Below are 19,355 nucleotides of genomic sequence, written 5' to 3'. Positions count from 1 at the left end.
ACCCTAACCAACTGCTCTCCTCTCGTCTCTACGACCTTCCTTCAACTACCCTCCTCCCTTCCACTTTTCTTCTCTCCTCCGGGTGGACTTTTAGCCCCTTTCGAATGTCCTTCCGACGTTTCAGCGACGCTTCCTCCAACGTCCCACTGTCGCTCAAGCGTGACCAGATTTTTTCCTCGAATCTCTTTTACCCTTTTATACACCTTTGTTCGTTTTTTTATTCCCTTTCAAAATCTCTTTACCAAATCGTACATTTTTCCGTATTGTTTCATCGTGACTTTTTTTTCTCTTTTAATAAAACGGTGAAAAGCTTTTTTACACGCGTACCTTTTTTGCAAATCGACTTTCCACGCAAATTTCTTTGCTTCCCATTAATATCGTCGAATAGCGGATAAAGTACATACACGTAACGGCCGGTGAACAAAACGAAATAAAGAACAACGGTGGAAGGTAACGAACGAGAATTTCTTTCCGGAAACGTGAGAAAACAATTAGCGAACACGGAGAATGAAGAAAACGCGAGTCGGAGAAAGATAAACGCGGTAACGATTCGTAGCCCGAGAGAAATAACGGGGCATTTGTTCGAGACAAACGAGAGTAAAGAACGCGATGGAAGCTGGACCGACCACGCGGTTGGATTTCGAAATTGAAACGTTTCGCTGATAATGGACCGGGCTAGTCCCTTTGGGAACGCGTGAAAAAAGCAAGGAAACCGGCCGGACAAGGGTAAAATAAATTTCCCGTTCAGGAACGCGCAACGACGCGACGAGAGTCGATCGCGAAACGGCCGAGTCGACTCTGAGCCGGTTCGAATCTAGTTTCGAAAAGACTAAATTTTTCGAGCGAGAACATCTGCATCGAGAGATTCCACGTTATAGCATCCGCGAGGATCGACGAGGCCACGCCCATCCGGATATCGATTCGTTGACAACGTTGCTTTTCGCTCGTGCCTCGGACATATCAACCTTGGAACCTACGTTCTACTTGTTTCTTCTTAATTCCCTCTTCTCTTTTTTACTTTTAACCTTTGTTGCACGAAAACGAGCAACAAAATTCAAACCTGTCGAGTTTCCTATTCGATCAACGAAATTTCGAAACGTTTTCGATGCCATGCGTAATCTCTATCCGGTATCCGAGAGTCTTTTGATTCGATCGAAAATTTCTGCAGCCACCGTAATCGATTGGCAAGGCCGAACGACGCTTTTCCTTTTGTATCTCGCGAAATCGAAAAGGCAAGTTACGACGAATGGAAATATAATGGAAAAAATGAAAGAAGAAAATGATCGCTCGGTTACGTTTCGCGATCGAAACGGTAGTTGCGTCGCTTCGGTTGCTTTATTCGCGCGATTGACTGTGACGCGTTACGAGTTCGCAGTTGGCCACGGTGAAAAAAACACGACGATCAACAGGGGGGATGAAGGATGACGAGAGAAAAAATTCGATCCGATTTGGATCGGCTGGAATCGAACGCGCATCGACGATAACAGGAAGATGTTTCGTCGATACTGGTTTCGACAGAAAATACTTGAACGCGAGCAATCGTTTGGTTGCATCGTTAGCTCATCGTTATGCAAGAACTTTTAAAAATCTGAAAAAGAGATCTCTGTACATGATCGCGTAGAGAGAAAATATCGATTAGACGCGTTTGTTCATAAACTTTGATATCGCTATTGTGTATGTAAACGATATCGGTGTAGTTGAGCGCTTCTCGCTTCCCGAGAGACACCGTAACGTCGGAAACAGGTTAGGAATTGTCGCGAAAAATACGTAAAATTACCGGTGAAATAACGTTACAAAGTAAATTTTAGCGACGGTTTTGTTTCGAGTCTTTAAACTTTAAAAGGTCAAGTTCCTCGAAAACCATCGTTAATGAGAGGGGAAAACTGGTACGTCCGTTTGCTCTTAACCACGAACCACGTCGTACGGTTCATTATGGGAACTAAGAATCGTCGAGGAGAGACGGCACTCGAGAGGAGCCGAACGAACGAACGAGCGAGCGAGAGAGCACTGTGCACACGAGCGAGCAGAAGCAATCGTGATTGTAGAGGGGCAAGAGGGGCAGAAAAAGCGAAGTAGCATCGAATCAGGGTGGGGACGTTACGAGGAGGAAAGATAATAAGAAAGAAAAAGCCGGAGCAATCGAGTGACGGAGGAAAACAAAAATGTTCCGTATCGGCTATCGTCAAATGTCAGAAATAGCGTTTGTACGTACATACGAGATTGATCTTTATATTCGTAGCATGTAAAGCAGTCAGTCTTATAACACCGTGCTGTTACGTTAATCCTGAAACAAAAAGATACATAGCGAGGATGAAACGTGTAATTGGTCATTTTGTCGCGTACTAGTCGATGTCGTTTAATTCGTCGAACTCGAACCAGTAATCATCGACGATAAGCGTTGAACCGTTTACAATTAGACGGTGAAGCACGATAGCTGAGATCGGGCATAACGAATGATAACCGCAAAATATATATAAGGAAACAGAACAAAGGACAGAACGTAACAGACATAAAAAGATAAAAAGAAGCAAGTTTCGTTTCGACGTTGTACACGCGTACTTACGTACACATATAAGTACTATATAGCGTCGACAGGCAGGGTTGCTTTTAGCGAGGAAAACGAAAAGGTGGAGGTGGTGACAAAGGTGGCGGAGAAGGAAAAGGAGAGTCCCCTAGCTCCTTCGGGCTCGTTCGTGCTCCTTCGTACTTCTTCAAGCTCCTTCGGCTTCTTTTCTTCTTTCCGGGTTTTGCCACGCTCACCGTGACACCACACGGCCTTCGGTGGAAGACGACGGAGGACGCCTGTGCAGAACCCTCGCTCCGCTTCTAACGGTTGGCCAGCACCGGAAACCGACAAACAGGAGCCCCTACCTGACATTTCATTTTTCTCGATTCGATCGTTCACGTTTCTTCTCGTCCATTCCTCGATGCGCGTAGCCCATTCAACATGCTTCGATGCCAATCCCTTCTCGCAACGCGAAATGTCCGCATAGTTTCGAAGAACGTACTCTCTTCGTTTTTTCCATGCGTTATTTCGCGCATCGATATCTCGAAATTCGTATACTCGAATATTTTGTATTCGATAACGCTCGCGAACGCGATTAAACGGTGATACGCGTCGTAAAATGGTCGAACGATAAAATTCGAACGGTATAACCTCGTAGCTACTCGAGTTAACGTTTAACCGAAACTGCGAATCGAGCATTTAAAAGTTGAAGTATTTGGAACGAAAGTAAAACGAACGGATAGAACGTTTCGTTGTTTTTTTTTTCGCGAAATATACTTCGTTTTATCGAACGAATAGTAATCGAAAACGAAAATGGAAAGGAACGAAGAACGACGATATCGTTTTTCCGAGGACGACAGAGAAAGATTAGTCCGTTCGAAACGCGTAAAGTGGTAACTGGAGCGATAGGTACGGTCCTGTCCGAAGTTAACCGAACACGGTCGAGGACGCCCGATCTCGGTGGAGGCTCGTAGCCATGTGTTGCGGTCTGCCGTGAGTGCTTTCTGACAAGGGAGGTGCGGTGTCTGCGTTTTTTCTTTACTCTTCGCAGACTAGAAAACCGCGATTTTTCGAGTACAGCGAGGAAATATGCGTTCGCGGAGAATCGTGCGATCGCGTCGATAAGGTTCGGGTGTGACCGAGTGCGGGGAAAAGTCGACGTTCGGGAAAGAAAGCGAGCGTATTTCTCGCGGCGTCCGCCGAACGGGACGACGAAGAAGGAGCTGCTTCGTCCGTCGACGCGTACGCGAGTCGGTGCTCGACGCGTGTGAGTTTGTACGAGTGCGCGATCGAACGAATAACACCGATTTCGAGCAGTCCAAGTCCGATGGATGTCGACGAACACGGTGATCGAAACGGAGCCATCGAGTGAAAACGAAGAAAGAGAGAGTGCGCGCAATATAATCGTGTCCTCGGTAACTGCCAGATAGAGACGCTCGCTGTGTGCTGCGTGTAAACTTTTTTCTCTCCTTCTTTTTCTTTCGCTTCTGCCTCCTAGTCCCCACCCATTCCCCTCATCTCGTTTCATTTTTTTTTTCGTCCATCCGTTTCCATCTTTATCGATACCTCTGTCTCTGTATCTTTCGCGTGTGTAGCAGGGTGAGCGCGCGAGCAAACGACAAACGAATCAGTGCGCACGGGCATGCTCGTTTCTGTGTTTCTGTATCGGTATTAGCGTTCTGTTGGTTGCGTTTCGTGTATACCGCTCGTGGAGAGCATCGTCCGGACGTATCGCGATCGTCGCGAGAATTGCCGGTCGATCGAGCGACACCGATTTCGCGGATTTCTTTCGTTTCCGCGAGTTCGCCGAGCCTCGAAACGACTGTCGTTCTCTCCCGTCGAGAGGACTCGGCCAACGTACGCCTCGTACTCCGAGAAAGTACTACGCGTATTCGTATTGACGATAACTGGTGTTCCCCCTTCCCCGCAGGCCCCTCACCTTCCTTCGCCCCTCTCTTTCTCTCTCGTTTTCCGTGTACCCGCGTCGAAAGATAAAGAGGATCGCGAAGAAAGATAAAGCGCGGCATCGAGGGAAAAAGAAAGAGGAGAAGCGTGCGACGAGAGAAAGAGACGGAGACGAAAAGAGCGAGCGAGAGCGAAGTTGGGCAATCAACGACGCTGGTTAATTGTTAGGAAAAGAAAAAGGAAGAGGAAAAGGAAAAGGAATGTAAACGTTGCGCGGATAATCGACTCGAAGTGAACCGAGTTTGTATAGGATGTACGGTGTGTACGGTGTTGGTGCGTTTAAACGTATCGAGATCTAGTCGAGTGATTCGACTCGTTTCGTGAACGTGTTCCGTGCGCGTGTGTATACGTGCGTGGGAACGGGGTCGCGAGGTGAATTTACGACGCGCCACGAAACGGTCGACGTCGACGGAAAATTGATCATCTTTCTTGGAACTGGATTACCTTGCGGAATACGCTGCCCTCGATGAATCCGTACGAGTGGTAAACGGATAGCGTCGAAAGGAGAAAAACTGGCTACGAAAAACGCTGGATGTTTTAAACGGTCAGCGCGCGTACTTCTAGTCGACGATACGCACGCACGATGGTAAGGAGCGAGTACTTCCGTCGATTCGCGCAACCTATGTATCTGTTTCTCGGGTATAGGTGTGCGAGTTTACGTCGAGCACGTACGTACTCGCCATTAGCTCGCGTCGATTCAACTCGAGTCGAGTCCAGTCGAGTCGAATCGAGTCCAGTCACCGGCGGTAGCGCGTGTGCGTCCTCGCGATTCGACCGCGTATGCGTGTATAAAACGTTACGAGAGTCTCGCGAGCTAACGAGCTAACGCGAAGCCGACGCGTCGCGCACACGTTCTTCCGTTCTGATCGCTACCGGTTGAGCGTGTATCGCTATACGATCCGTGCATCGTGTTTGCCTTCCGTTTGCGACACGATCACGCTTTCGGCCTCTAATGTCGTCTACTTCGAATCGATGCGAAATTTCGTCGATACCATCTTCGATCGAACGAAACCCATCGCGCGGACTTTACCTTCTTCGAGTCGAACTACGAGAACGCAGAAAAAGTTGTTTCGCGTGCATTTTGAGAAGAGAGCAACGCGCGTCCGATAACAGGAGTGTTAGAGATATACCGTTACGACCGGACAACGGGCATCGGTTTCGTTTCAAAAATCGTCCACTAGTTGGCTATCGAACGAACGCACGAATATAGAATTATCTTACTTGGCTACATTGTTTATCGCTCGACACTGAGCCGGCTTAAAATAACTGGAATAAATCGCGATAGGTTTCCGTATCGAGTAAATCGTAACGCGAACGTAATCGTTTTTCGAGTGGTCGATTTGCGGAACCGACATTATCTCGTAGCTCGTAGCCGATCATCGATTATTGCCGTATTGTCAAATTTAGGCGCGTACACTGTTTTCGTTGTCGCGTAGAACGGCAGCCGAAAGATAAACGACGACTTCGTTTCGCTTTATGTAATAACGAACTAAACGTATATATCCTTGATGTTAGGGAAACTCCGTGATCGAAGAAACGGATCGTCGCGGCGGTTGGGAAAAGACGTTTCCTTGCCGTATGTCGTTTCGAGATACGAACGGAAGACGTTACGCGATCGGAAAAGACGTATTACGATCGAAAAGCGTCGTGCCGTTTTACGATCTTCCGTGGAATCGACTCCGACATACGACAGATCCATTTGCTCGACGCGTTTGTCCTATGAAGCGGCAGAGATACGATTTCGATTAATTTACCTCGTCTTGACCGACATTAAACGAGAACGTTTCGTCCGGAAACGATAAACACGCGCACGCAAAATACACTTGTACGCGTACGCGTCGGTATGCGCGCGGTTACGCGTATAGTCGCGATAGGATCGTCTATTGTCGGTTTATAACCAACGGAGAGGGTTAGTAAGAGGGAGGGGAGGGGGAGGGAGAAAGAGAGAGAGAGAGAGAGAGCGGTGAGTGAACCCAAACGATCCTCGTGGAGAGTAATTAGCGGTCGTCGTCGGTGGGGCGGCATCGTTGTCGACCTCCAAGCGTCGTTAACGAGCGGTTTAAATGGTCGCTCTCTTACGAGAGAATGGGAAATCGATGCTCGATCGATTTATCTCGATTGCCCCTAGTTCCCCTGACTTTCTTCCGGCGTTTCAGCCTCGTTGAAACGCGGCGCGTCAAAGTTACGTGTCCGTGTCGAGACGTTTTCGTCGTTCGTTCTCGTTTACGATTTACACCAAGCTCCTTACATTCGTGCTCGCGTTATCCGTCCGCTTTTGCTCGCGCATATTCGTAAACACTAGCGCAGCGGTTGATTCGCTCGCGAGACATTGTACGATTTAATGGAACGCGTGCGAAAATAATCTTATCTATATTTTCTCCCTCGTAATTCCTCCGAATAGTTTTCTCATTCGTTTTTCCCTCTCGATTCGAATCTCGATTAACGGCCCTGATCGAGAAACGAACTCGTACATAATTATGCTTGGAGAAATCTACTTGGAATTTTTCGTTAACAAGGATTATCGCTGTCGCGTCGAGACGCAACGAAGTAGTGCAAGGAAACATTATCGCGAACGTACTTGGTCGATAAATGGAAGCGATTCGAAATAAATGATCATAGTTAAATCTTTGTTATTGAACTGGCGACCAGCAATAATCGAAACCGCGAGTAATCGCGACCCGGTTAATGGAGGTCCTACCGTATTTGAATTACCGTTGAAACCGCGTCAATATCGATGTTACGTGTCTCGTATTCTGTATTGGCACCGTTTGATCGGAACGCGTTGTTTTTCGTGCAGTGTCGTTGCCGCACGCTCGGCCTCCGTCGAAACGATGAAAGACATAACTCGTTCCGCGGAAAGGCATAGGCGTAAATGATCGAAAAACAATTAGAAACGCGTGATTCGTCTTAATTAGCGTGAACGATACGGGAACTGGTATAAACCGGAGTCGGTTAAGCGTCTGACTTTAGACGCACAGTCATCAAACGACCGTTGCATTTGCGACGATAACCCCCGCTCGATAAAATCGTTTGCTCGTGACGTTGCTGCGTTATTATCCGTTAAAGTTATAAAAAGTCGAAAAAAGAGATTCGTAGCCAAAGGCGAGCAGGCAAACCGGCATGAAAGGCCAGGCAGTCGGGGATCTCTTGTTTTCGATCAAGACTGTACTGGATGAACTATGGAAGGGTATCTCGCATAGAACTAATTGTCCAGAAGCGGTAGAATGTTTGGCTGTTTAAACGCGACGATACTTTAAGCGAGTCCGTTAGCGGGAAAAAAAGGATACCCTTGGACCGGCTCTTTTTCCGTTAACGCGTTTTTCGCGGTTAGGCAAAGTGCAGTCGCGTGGACAAATGTACGGTTAAAGCGAATCACGGCCAATACTTTCCCAGGGCGGAATGTCGGGTCTACGGGCAAACACAAAATGGCTGCCAGCAGGAACGATCGACCGTGCGTGCGTGCGAGCGAGTGAGTCAGGAGACGTTGTTTCTTCTCCTTTGATCGTCTCTCTCGTTCTCTCTCTCTCTCCCTCTCTCTCTCTCCCCTGTCCCTTTCTACATATACACGCGTATACGCGAATACGCGTGCAAGTATAGCTCCCTCTTGCTCTCTCTTTCTCAGCCTCTCCCCTTTTGTCCTCGCGTTCTCTCGTATCTCTTCTCGCTTACGCACGTTTGCTCGTACACGTTTCTGTAACGCTGTCCTTTTCCATTTAATCGTATAAGCACAATATCTTTTTTTTCGTTCGGCTTGCAGTATCACCCCTTCAGCCCTTCCCATCTTTCCCCAATGTTTTTCTTTAGCCTCTTTTTCGCGCTCCTTTCGTTCGGATCGTGCGTGTACTTATAGCGTAGGTGGAAGCGTGTTTTTCTCGTTTGCGGTTTCACCGTCGAAATCATTGGAGCGGGGTACCGCTTCGCGTTCGTCTTATTCGGCCCTGATCCGTCGCGTGAAATTTCTCGTTATCGTCGTCGACAATTTGCCAGCGGTTCCTGGACATTCGGGGGTCTGCTTATGCGTTAATCCTGCGTAAACGACGAGAACAATAGATCGATGAAATTTATTCGTCGAACATCGATCGCGTAATCGAACGAGACTCGCGTTTTAAGAGTCGGAGCAGAGTCGAAGGTGCAAAGCGACGGCAGTTAATCGGTTAGTCAGCTAGATGATCGAAGCGTCGCGTCTTGTCGAGTGTCACGAAACGGATGTAGCGTCGCGTAAGTACGTGGCACGATGTCGATGCCAGTACGGACATGCGAGTATGGACCGCGCGTCTTGAACGTTCCCAGTTTGGAGAGAGATAGAAATAATTTTGAGAAGACACGATATCTTTTCTTCGAACACGTATCGAGTCTTGCTTGGCATAAACGCCTGATAGCGATAGCGATATGCAGCGAACGGTTTCTGGTGAATGTCGCGAATCGCGACGTTCCACGATGACCGCGCTATGCCGCATCGCACCGCGTACGCGCTAATTACGCGGTGTAACTAACCAACCTATGTTGTTTCGCACCGGTAGCGTTCAAACTTCTACGACCGTCTGTCGAACCGGTCTGACCGTTCGATCCGTTTATCGATTCGGCTCGATCGTTTAATGTATTCAGGATCTTGCGACCTAAACTGCCGAATCTACACTGAAAAATGAATAGTGATTGGTCGATGTTTAAACAGAAATATTTAAATCCGCGGTGTGACGTTGTTGATAATTTACGAGGTCGTGCTCGAAAAGATTCCGCCGTATTTCTTCGCGCTCGTAATCGTCGTGGAATTATTTATACTTTGATCTTGATCCGTAACGGAACAATCGATAATCGTCGAATTAAACAACTCGTATAAAAGATGCAGCGATCCGATAAAACGAAGAGGCCGATAATTACGTTCCCGCGCGATACGATTCGCGTAACGTTCATCGAGGAACATTATCTTGGAACGGTTAACGTTAAACGGTGCGTTCAGAGATATTCCTAAATCAGTTTCTCTTTTTACGAGTCGCTCATGACTTCATCTTTCCATCTTTTTCGACGCTGTACGAAACTATACGCAAGAAAAGGTGGAAAGAGATTGAAAAGAGCAGTATGGAACGAATACGGAAGGAAGAACGAGGCGAAAGAAGTTTTCGATATCGAGGTCTCTCGAAGGGAAGGCAGGTAGATTCGGTGAGCCTATAAAACGTGAAGAATCGTGACGCGTATAGGATCTGCCGATGTCGTTTACGAGTATCTACTTTTGCTCGCCTTCGTTGCCAGCCACAAGTAAAAGTTTCGTAAGGGACGCATTGTTCGCGCTAGAATCAACGTATAAAAATATGGTCCAACTTTTGTAAAGATAACAAATATTTGTACATGTTACTTCACCTTCTATTTACTGATAAAGACGTCGCGCAAAGTTTACGTCGTTTCAGAATGATCGCGATCGTTCAAATTTTGCGATACGCGATGAAACTTCCATACCGTTATATAAACGCGAAACGATTCGCTTTAAGTTCTCGCAAAACATTCGTTCGAAGGTGAGAAAAGAAAAACGAAGCGAAAACAGAAGGGGAATAGGTAGAAGGTTAGTCGTTCCCCGAAGGATTACGGCAGTGGCCGGCCGCTGAATCGACACGACACGAGGCGATACGAGGCAACACGAGACGACACGAGGCGACGCGACACGATGAAAGAGGAGAACAGGACGCCTCGTTTCTCTTTGTCCCCCTTCTCGTTGCTCCGTTTCGCTCTTTTCTTCTGTTCGGTATTCTTCTCTTCGTCGCGGCTCACCTCGTCGCGCTTCGGCCCGCTTCGTTCGTCTTACCTCGCCGCGCCCCGCAGAGCTTCGATAAACGCCAACCGCTCGAGCCACGTCGATGCCGGTGTTGAGCCATTTACCGGAGAATGGTATCGAGGATTAACATGCATTTTTTATCACCGATCACCGGTGTTTCCGATGCGAGACAAAACATTGCCACGATTCTGCCTTTTATTTCTGTCCGATCGCCGTCAAAGTCGACGTCGTTCGATCCGACAGCGTCGTTTACCAACGAAGGAAAATTTCCAACGAGGAAAACCGTGTCCTCCGACGCTGACCGTCGACTTGCCCTGTGGAACTCGTCGTTACACGAACGCGGTATCGAGCGCACGCGCGGCGGCGCCGAAACGCGAAAACGCTCCGTCCTTTGCGCCGTTCGCTTCTCTTCGTCTTTGCTCGACGCTACTCGTCGCTCGTGGCATTATTCCACGCCGGGATGGATAGATACGTAAACGGGAATACGTGCTCGGAACGAAGTTCATCGACGGTCCGTGCGTCGAACGATGGATTCTTCGAACAGTTTTGTCGCGTTATCGCTGCTTTCCCTTTAACGTACCGTTCGCTTCGCCGGAGACCGATCACGGAATCTCGATGCTTTTTTCACGCTCGAATCCGACTTTAATAAAAGTCGTCGTCGGTCGAGAAGGTCGTGCGTAGCAAAGAGAACACCTCGAGGCTAAAAAAACGGGAAGAAAAAATAACGGAATCACTAGGTGATAAGCGTACTCCGTAACGCGATTTCCCGGCTAACGGTTCGCGGCTCGTTTAATTCGCGCGTTTTCCGTCTCGTTACCGATAAATCGTGTTCTCCTCGATACCATTTAACACCTTTGCTCCTTGTGCATCGTCGTGAAACTGGTTTCGTTACGTAAACGCAATACCTCAAAGTTCCTTTCTATTCGATTACGAGACATCGTTCGGCCACGTTCGTCTTCTTATCGTGCACTCGATCGTTGCGACGATCATCGACTTTCGATTGCCCGGAATAATCGTTCAAAGGAAACAAACGTTTTCGCAAATGTTATGTTCGTCGACTACCTTCGTCGTCCGTTGCTCGCGATTACACGCAATTAGCGTTTCAAACAGATATCGTTAATGGTCGATTATGTCGCGAGATATGTCGCGATCGTCTTGCAGCTTAGCATCGCTTTTTTTATCTGGTGGGTTCAGTTACTGTTTCGCGTTTTACCAAACACACGGAATTTGGAAAATGAATGCGCCTTTTGCGTTCAAGTTCAACAGCTATTTGTTTACGCGCGAACGCGCAGAGCATTGTTCCGAACAAAATCATCGGTAGGTCGATGATCACCGCACGAGTTTGACCGATACGCAACCGTTTCGTTAGCCGTTATTCGCACCGGCATACGTATCTTTTCACGCGCGCCAACTACCTTTCCGCGAAACAAGAAAGGATATAACGTGGTCAAAAGTGCTTTTCAACCAATTTTACCGCGTAATGTACCGTTTAATTTCTTCTGCCTCTTTGCTAGAACTATGCAACGACACATTAAAGGTGAAGTCGGTTCAAGGGCATTTTCGAGCATCTTATCTTGCTACACATTTTCCACTTGTATTTACGAAGCTGGTATTCTCCTTTTTCTCGGCATTTCGTTGAATTTGTACGTGCCCCGATTCGCTATAACGCGATAAAAACGACGCGAATTACTAATGGGATCTCGAAACGGGACACTTGGCCAAAGAGTAAGGTAATCGCGAGGGTCGAACAGCAGGTAGCGCGATGCGTGGGCGTAGGAGGGGAGGAGAGAGAATAACGGAAGGGGGTTTGGAAAGAACGGGGCAAATGTCTGGATAAAGCAAGGCTGGAACAAATGGCTGGGAAAGGGCGTTCGTTTACTCGAATTCGGTGCCGGAAACTCGTACAGTGGCAAATAACTCATCGCTGAAACGTACGCGTTAGCGAACGAAAATAAAAGCAACGATAGTTTTAGACTCGACGCTTTGTCTGTCCCGTTAAGTTCGTTGAAAATAAGAAAGGTATCTATCGTGATACTTTTCCGGGGCACCGAAACGTACGCGTTTGCCGATTTCTTGAGTCGTAATTGTCGCGGCTCGAATATATGCTCATGCAAGTACATAGGAAACTCACGAACGTCTGCGACTTATCGCCGAACAAGAATCGATCGAACGAAGACGCGTAAATACCGGCTTTCTTGGTTGTTCTTTACTTCGGTGTTCGCTGTAAGTTGGTAAAAAGACGCGTTCGAAGTTGGCACGAAGTCGATCGAATACGTAGGTCGAAAAATAACGTGCCACGCGCGTTCGAACAAAGGTTCGCAAAGTTTGCTACCGCCAGCCAGCAGCGTTTGGCACGGCTTCCGAGAGAATCGAAAGCGCGACGAAAGTCGCTTCCGCGCTGGCCAAAATCTATCGCGAATTCATTTTTCTGTCCCGTTTCTTGGAGGAGGTTTTTCGACGACGAGCGCTCGTCGCCGCGTTCCCACTCGAAATTCCCACTCGGTCGAAATAGTCGTCGAAAGCTTAAAAGTCGAGCGGAATATATTTAGAACGCGTCGATGCTCGGCTTCGTCAGGATCATCGTCACCGTTGTCGATAGATTTGTTCGATTAACTCGACGCATCCACGAAAGCACGGGATGGTCGGGCATCGCGAAATTTCTACCTGTCGCGATTCTACGCGTGAACTTGTACCCGTCGCGTTGCCGAACGTTTACGAGAGTCCGTTCGAGGAGAGAGAGAAAGAGAAAGCTCGAGACGAGGCGCGGCGACGAGCCACACGGGTACGAGAGAATACGGGAATAATTTAGGCTTTCTCGCACCGTTGACCGTCTCTGTTCGCTACCGACATCGACGCCAACGCCAACGCCGACGCGATTGGATCCACGCCAAATGCCACCGGTAAAATTAATCGTTCCCTGACACGAATTCCTCTCTAAGTGGGAATATCAATTTGTAAGAAACGAGGAGCGATGAACCGATAGGATCGTTGTCGACATCGAGAAGAAAAACGAAACGAAAGGGTGACTTTCGACCTCCGTCCTTCGTATATCGGACGCCGCGATAAAAGCTATATTTCTTCGTCCGTTCCTCCTCCGCCTCTTCTGTCTCTTGCATCTCCCGTTCCTTTCGTCGTCCCTATCATTCGGTAGGGTAGACGCGCCAAACGCGGAACTATAAGAAATTAAGCGGATAAGCACGGTACGCTTCAAGATGTCGTATTTTCTTTTCGTTGCAGATCAAAATTATGCCACGCGAGGAAAGAAGTATCGTCGCCGTTTTAACGCCAAGTTGGAAGGAGAAATCCGGTTACGAGTTAGAGCTTCGTAAAAGGACCAAGGGAAGATTCGTGCAGACCGCCTAAGGAAAAAGGATACTCGTAGACGGTGGATCGGTGTCGTTAGCGTTCGAGCGACGACGACGAGGAGGTACCGAGAGCGCGGGAAAGGAGAAAAGAAATCACGATAAATTATACGCGATAGTTCGCCGCGATACGAAAACGGGACGCGAGACGCGACAACGACGAGCGACGACTAATTACGATGTTGGCGCGAACGTGAATCGGCGATAACGTCGCTACGGTGAAAAGTGTCGTTCAGAGGACGGACGAGAAGAAGGAAACGACGGAAGGGGAAGAAGAGGAGGAGGAAGAGGGAACGACGATTAGGGAACACAGCGTGGCGAAAAGAAGACGAAGGAGGAGGAAGAGGCGAAGGTGGGGGCGGAGACGGTGCAGAGAAACGGAGAGAAGAAAAGGTGGGCTAGATCGTGGAAATTCGGAGGAAAGGCGGCAAAGGATAAACGAACGCTGCCTATGCGTAGTACTGAATCGGTAAAGAAATTTTCGGCCCCGGTAATGGCAGTTGGATGGTAGATAAGAAAGAAAGAAGAATATCCGAAGGGACAGGAGAGCAAGCAAAGTCGGAAGATAGAAGGGCAGAGGAAAGAAGAGAAGGGAAGCAAAGGAAAAGGGCGGATTTCCGGAATATCGCGAAATATCGGTGGAGTAGAGCCGCGAGACGATAAAAGTGATGTGTCCGATGGACGTGGCGTGTCTCGCGGGTGGTGGTCGGGGTAAAACGGACGCGCGTCACGCGTGGTGTAATCGCTCGGAATCGGTGAGAACAGACGGGCAGTCGGTGATCAGGCTGGCGGGCGCCGGGGAAACGTTTCAAAGGGCATGGCGACCACGCCACTAGGCGGTCGCCTCCCTAACGTAAACCGCAAAGGACCATCTCCGTTCGTCGCTGGTGGCAGTGGTGGAAACAACGCCAACTACGACAACGGTAACGGCACCACCGGCATTAACAACAACAACAACAATTACTACAACAGCGGTGGTAACGGCAACATCGGCGGTGGTAGTAACGGTAACCGCGCGAACAAGAGCAGCGATCGTTACAACGGTAATTGCACCAACGACGGAGGCAACGGTAGCAACAACAACAACAACAACGATAATCATCACAACCGTAACCACGATAACGACGATTACGTTGGTAATCGTAACGGTTGTTACGAGAACGGTGGTAAAAAGGAAAAAGTCGGCAGTCAGAAGGGTAGTAGCGAGGTCGATTTTGCCGATAACCTCGATAACGGGGTTAATTGCGACCGCACTAGCAGCACCAACAACAATAACAGCAACAACAACAACAATTACGGCGGCAGACGCAACGGCGAGCAAATTGGTATCAACGTTGGGGGAGGAGGAGGAGGAGGAGGAGGGGGAGGCGGAGGAGGAGGAGGAGGCGGGCGCGCGTCGAGAAGCAAGGAACGCGGATTAACGGGAAAGGATCATCGCGATCGTCGGCATCATCACCACCACCATCATCACCATCATCACCACCACCATCATCACCACCATCATCACCATCAAGGTCGCGAAAGGTCCTCGTCGTCGTCGTCGTCGTCGTCATCGGGACAACAGCGCGAGTGTAAAGCAAGCACGGTGGCTGCAAACACCGATGAGCTGGATCCGGCCGCGACGAATGCGACCAACAACTTTGAGTACGACGACAACGAATGGGACATCGGAATAGGAGATTTGATAATCGACCTTGATGCGGACATTGAGAAGACGAGGGACGAGAAATTGAGCTCAGGGACAGGCATGGCTTCAACGCCTGCCTCGGCAGCATCGGCACCGAATACCACGAATCATCATCACCATCACCATCATCATCATCAGCTCCAAAACACCGCGAACGGCTTAAACTCCTCGAACTTGTCTTCGTCCGTGACGTCAGCGAGTCCAAACGGTTGCGGACAATCATCGAACTCGTCGTTATCCTCGTCGTCGTCGGCGTCCGTTTCTTCGTCCGCGCTGTCCTGCTCCTCGTCGTCGTCGTCGTCCTCCTCGTCGTCGTTGTTATCGTCGTCGTCGTCGCCGTCGTCGTTGGCGTCGTCCTCGTCGACATCGTCCGTGTCGTCCGCGTCGTCTGCCTGCGGCCTCAACTCGTCCGGGCGATCGAACAGTCCCGGGCACGGGAACGGAAACGTCGTAAGTAGCACCGGTAGCAACGGGTCCGGCAATCCTAACGGTTCGTCGACGATCGTTACCGGGTCGGCCAACAAACAGAGCAACTCGGTGACGGGTGGTGTGAACGCCGCGCACGGAAATACTGGTAATACAGGCAAAATGGCCGTTGAACACTCGGCCACCGTCGACAAAGGTCTGAAAATGAAGATCAAACGAACGAAACCGGGCACGAAAAGCAGCGAGGCGAAACACGAGATCGTGAAATCGAACGAAATCAACGGGACGATATCGTCGCAAGAAAGCGGAAACGGGGGCGGTTCGGTATCTTCGAGCGGCTCCTCCTCGAACTCGGTGGCCCCCGGTGGTTCGAGCGGCGGCTCGTCGCTCGGTCAGAACGTTCAGAACTCGGAATGCAACGCGAGTGGAACCGGTGCCGGTGGTGGTGGTGTCGGTGTAGGTGTCGGTGTCGGTGTAGGTGTCGGTGTCGGTGGAACCGGTGGTGGTGGTAGCGGCGGTGGCGGAGGCGGCGGCGGCGGTGGCGGCGGCAGTAGCGGCGGTACCGGTGGTTGCGGTATCGGTGCCGGTGGAAACGGTGGCGTCGGTGGTCCCGGCACGGCCACCGGCGGCTCCGCTGGTCCCGGAGGTGTCGGCTGCGGTAGCGGTGTCGGTGGACAATCGTCTTCCACGTCGTCCTCCTCGTCGTCGTCGTCGTCGTCGTCGAACAAATCGAAACCGAGTCATTCGACGGGTTCCGGCAGCGGAACCGGAAGTACCAGTTCCTCGACCGCCGGCTCGAAGAGGGGCTCGAGCGGACATCGCAGAGACAAGACGCGGGACAAACACGAGAAACCACAGAGCAACCACGCGATCGCGCAGCAGAGCAAGTCGGAGATGAACGGAACCGCGAGATCTAGCGGCGGAAGCAGCGGCGGCGGCGGCGGCGGCGGTGGCGGCGGTGGTGGTGGCGGTGGTGGCGGTGGCGTTGGAGGTGGAGGCGGATGCGGAGGTAGCGGAGGAGGCAGTGGCGGTGGCGGCGGCACGATGACCGGTGGACAGAGTCAGACGTCGAGTGGACCGGGTCCGGGTCCGGGACCGGGACCAGGGCCTGGGCCGGGGATCGGAACCGGGGCCGGGGCAGCGGCCGCGCAATCTCAGGGACCGCCGGCAGCCGCGACCGCCCCTCAACAGAATCAGGGACCACCGCCGAGCTCGCGGACCGGCTTTTCGATATCTCAGGGGCCCGGTCCGCCAACCAGTTCCGCCGCGGCTCCCTGTCCACCCCCGAGTCCGGCGAGCGCGACCGCCGCCGGTCCTGCTGCCAAACCGGAGCAAACCAAGCTCGCCTCGGTGCCCGGTACCGGGACTCCGATCACCACGACGCCCGACGATGTCATGGATACCGCGGCTAGTCCCCCGCCTCCCAAGAAGCTGAAGACTTCCGTATCCGAACCAAAGGTAACCCTTTGCACCATTCCTTCGCGATCCTGCGATTCGACTGCGCGCGACCCGTTTTCTCTCTCTCTCTCTCTCTATCTCTCTCTATCGCTCGCTTCTGCATCCTATCCTTATCCACGTGTCGCGTCTCTTCGCGCTCGAATTGCTTTCTTCTCTTATCGTTATCCCGTAGATTCGCGCGTTTCGTTTTACTCGCAAAGAATCGTCGGCTCTTTGACCCGTCGGTTTGAAAGCGGCAGACTCGAAGAAGACTACGATTTGTTGTTTTCGACGACGACGCGAGAAAAAAGATTCCGTCGGCGCGGCGATTATAGTTGCAGTGGAATTTGGTTAATCGGGGTCGCGGGGAGAGCGGGGTATGAGGCGCGGTGAATGTCGCGAGCCCAAGTCCCGGCTCGGGGACTCTGGGCTGCGTTGGCTTGGGGAACGGAAACGGTTGGGGGATACGCGAAGGGGGTGAAATCAATACTCTGCGGTCTCCGCCTCCGACAGAGCACGCGGCCGAATACCTACGTAGAGACGAACGCGAACGTCGACGAGACAACGTGTACCCGTAATGGGCCGATCGAGTTTTACTCGTCCTATTGCTAAACGCGCTCTTCTGCTTGACTTTCTTTTTTCCTCGCTTACCTCTTCCCATGATTTCTCGTTTTTCTTAACGCCTTACGACCCGCTTTCGAAACGTTCCTTCCCGAGCGGAGGGATCGCGTTCGCGCTTTATGATCGCATTTTCGAACGGTTTACGCTTCTTTCGTCGTCAATGTTTGTCGCGTTTCAATTTTTTTTCCGTCGACGATTAACCGATAATGAACGATGGTATCGCACGCAACGTTTCGCTTCGACTTGTCCCGTACCCGATCTCGTTTCCGTCTCACGTTCGTTAAACGTGAAATTCTTAACGATGTCCGTCGATATTTCATCGTGTGTTCGTAGCTTAGGATCTCGACTCGTAAAGCGTTTTCACCCTAAGAGACAACAGCGAAGAAACAGCGTTTTGAATGAATGACCGCGCCGCGTCGAGCCAGCACCTGTTCGTTTGTCCCTTCCGTCGTATCGAGCACGGATGGCTAACGGAAACGGAGTTTGTTTTTCTGCGGTTAGTCCAGTCGCTCGCTTGCTCGTTTTCGCCGGTCGCGCGACCGCCAACGAACCGATCCATTCCGATCCCGCTCGTTGAATCGAAAGGAAGTCGGCCCGAGACGCTTATCGACCGATCGTAAAAGCTATGGCTCGCATAAATCATCCTTATCGCGATGGAAATTATGCGGTGCGAAGTACGTCGCGTGACAACGCCACTCGAGCTAGCTGGCTAGCTAGCGCGTCTATTAACGGAATATACGCGCGCGCACGTGCCGCGTTTACCTACGGCCCAACGATTGCACGTGCAGTTTCGCGTACAGGAAAATGACCTCTTTGTTTTCACGCGAATTCGTTCGATCTCTCGTATCCCGTGACAATCTTCTTCTGTTTGCCACGAACGCTGAACTTCGTCGCGAACAAGTTTCCTTTCCTTTCCCGAAACGTTTCCCTTCCCGGAGACGAATCTTCGATATCGTTCTCTTACCGCTCCTTCGTTCTCGTACGAGTCGCACACAATAAGAAATCGTATCGATTTTCGTGCCGAACATGCTCGAAATGATCGCTAGCTCGAAAACGAGCGTTTCGAATCTTTGTCGTCGTCGTCGTTGTCGGTCGATAAGACTATCCCGTTTTATTTTTCTTTTTTTGTTGAAAAAAAAACGAAACGGCATCGAAGAACTTTTTCGAATTGTTTTTAAGTACGTCGATCGTGACAACGTTCGAATACCAACCACGGAACTCCCGTTATCGGCGAACGTAACGTTCGTTCGAGAACGATTAATCGTTGCTCGTCGGTGCACGCGATCGTTGATTCGCGAACAGGCCGCAAAAGTACGAGTACGCTGAAACGCTTTATGATTGCAGGACATGTCCGACGTATGCGTCGGAACTAGCGTGGGGACCATCACCGAACCGGAATGTCTGGGACCCTGCGAACCAGGTACATCGGTGACACTCGAGGGCATCGTTTGGCACGAAACCGAAGGAGGTGAGATTTTTTTTCCCCACCGGATGTTTCGCGACGTTTCGAGAAATCCTGGATCGTTCGGCATCGATCGCGACGACGAAACGGATTTGGTCCGAACCGTTTTCTCAGAAAGAATTATT

At 50.4% G+C, this 19,355-nt stretch overlaps 1 protein-coding gene across 8 annotated transcripts in view; it reads left to right on the top strand.

The window, feature by feature from the left end:
- Nucleotides 1-19,355, top strand: part of LOC100875056 (uncharacterized) — a 30,456-nt gene that overhangs the window by 3,236 nt on the left and 7,865 nt on the right. For 2 of the 8 annotated variants that reach the window (XM_076536098.1, XM_076536094.1), the window contains exons 2-3: nt 13,473-17,168; nt 19,113-19,236. In XM_076536098.1, coding sequence (XP_076392213.1) covers nt 14,415-17,168; nt 19,113-19,236 — 2,878 coding nt within the window. In that variant the 5' untranslated portion in view covers nt 13,473-14,414. Of the gene's footprint in view, nt 1-3,302; nt 5,058-12,002; nt 13,136-13,472; nt 17,169-19,112; nt 19,237-19,355 lie in introns of those variants that run through there. The other 6 variants (XM_076536092.1, XM_076536091.1, XM_076536096.1 and 3 more) reach the window with 6 other exon arrangements.

This window comes from Megachile rotundata, chromosome 10, assembly GCF_050947335.1.
Source record: "Megachile rotundata isolate GNS110a chromosome 10, iyMegRotu1, whole genome shotgun sequence".
Taxonomy (NCBI): domain Eukaryota; kingdom Metazoa; phylum Arthropoda; class Insecta; order Hymenoptera; family Megachilidae; genus Megachile; species Megachile rotundata.
The sequence above is the reverse complement of the archived record's forward strand: the minus strand, read 5'-3'. Positions and strand labels throughout refer to the sequence as shown.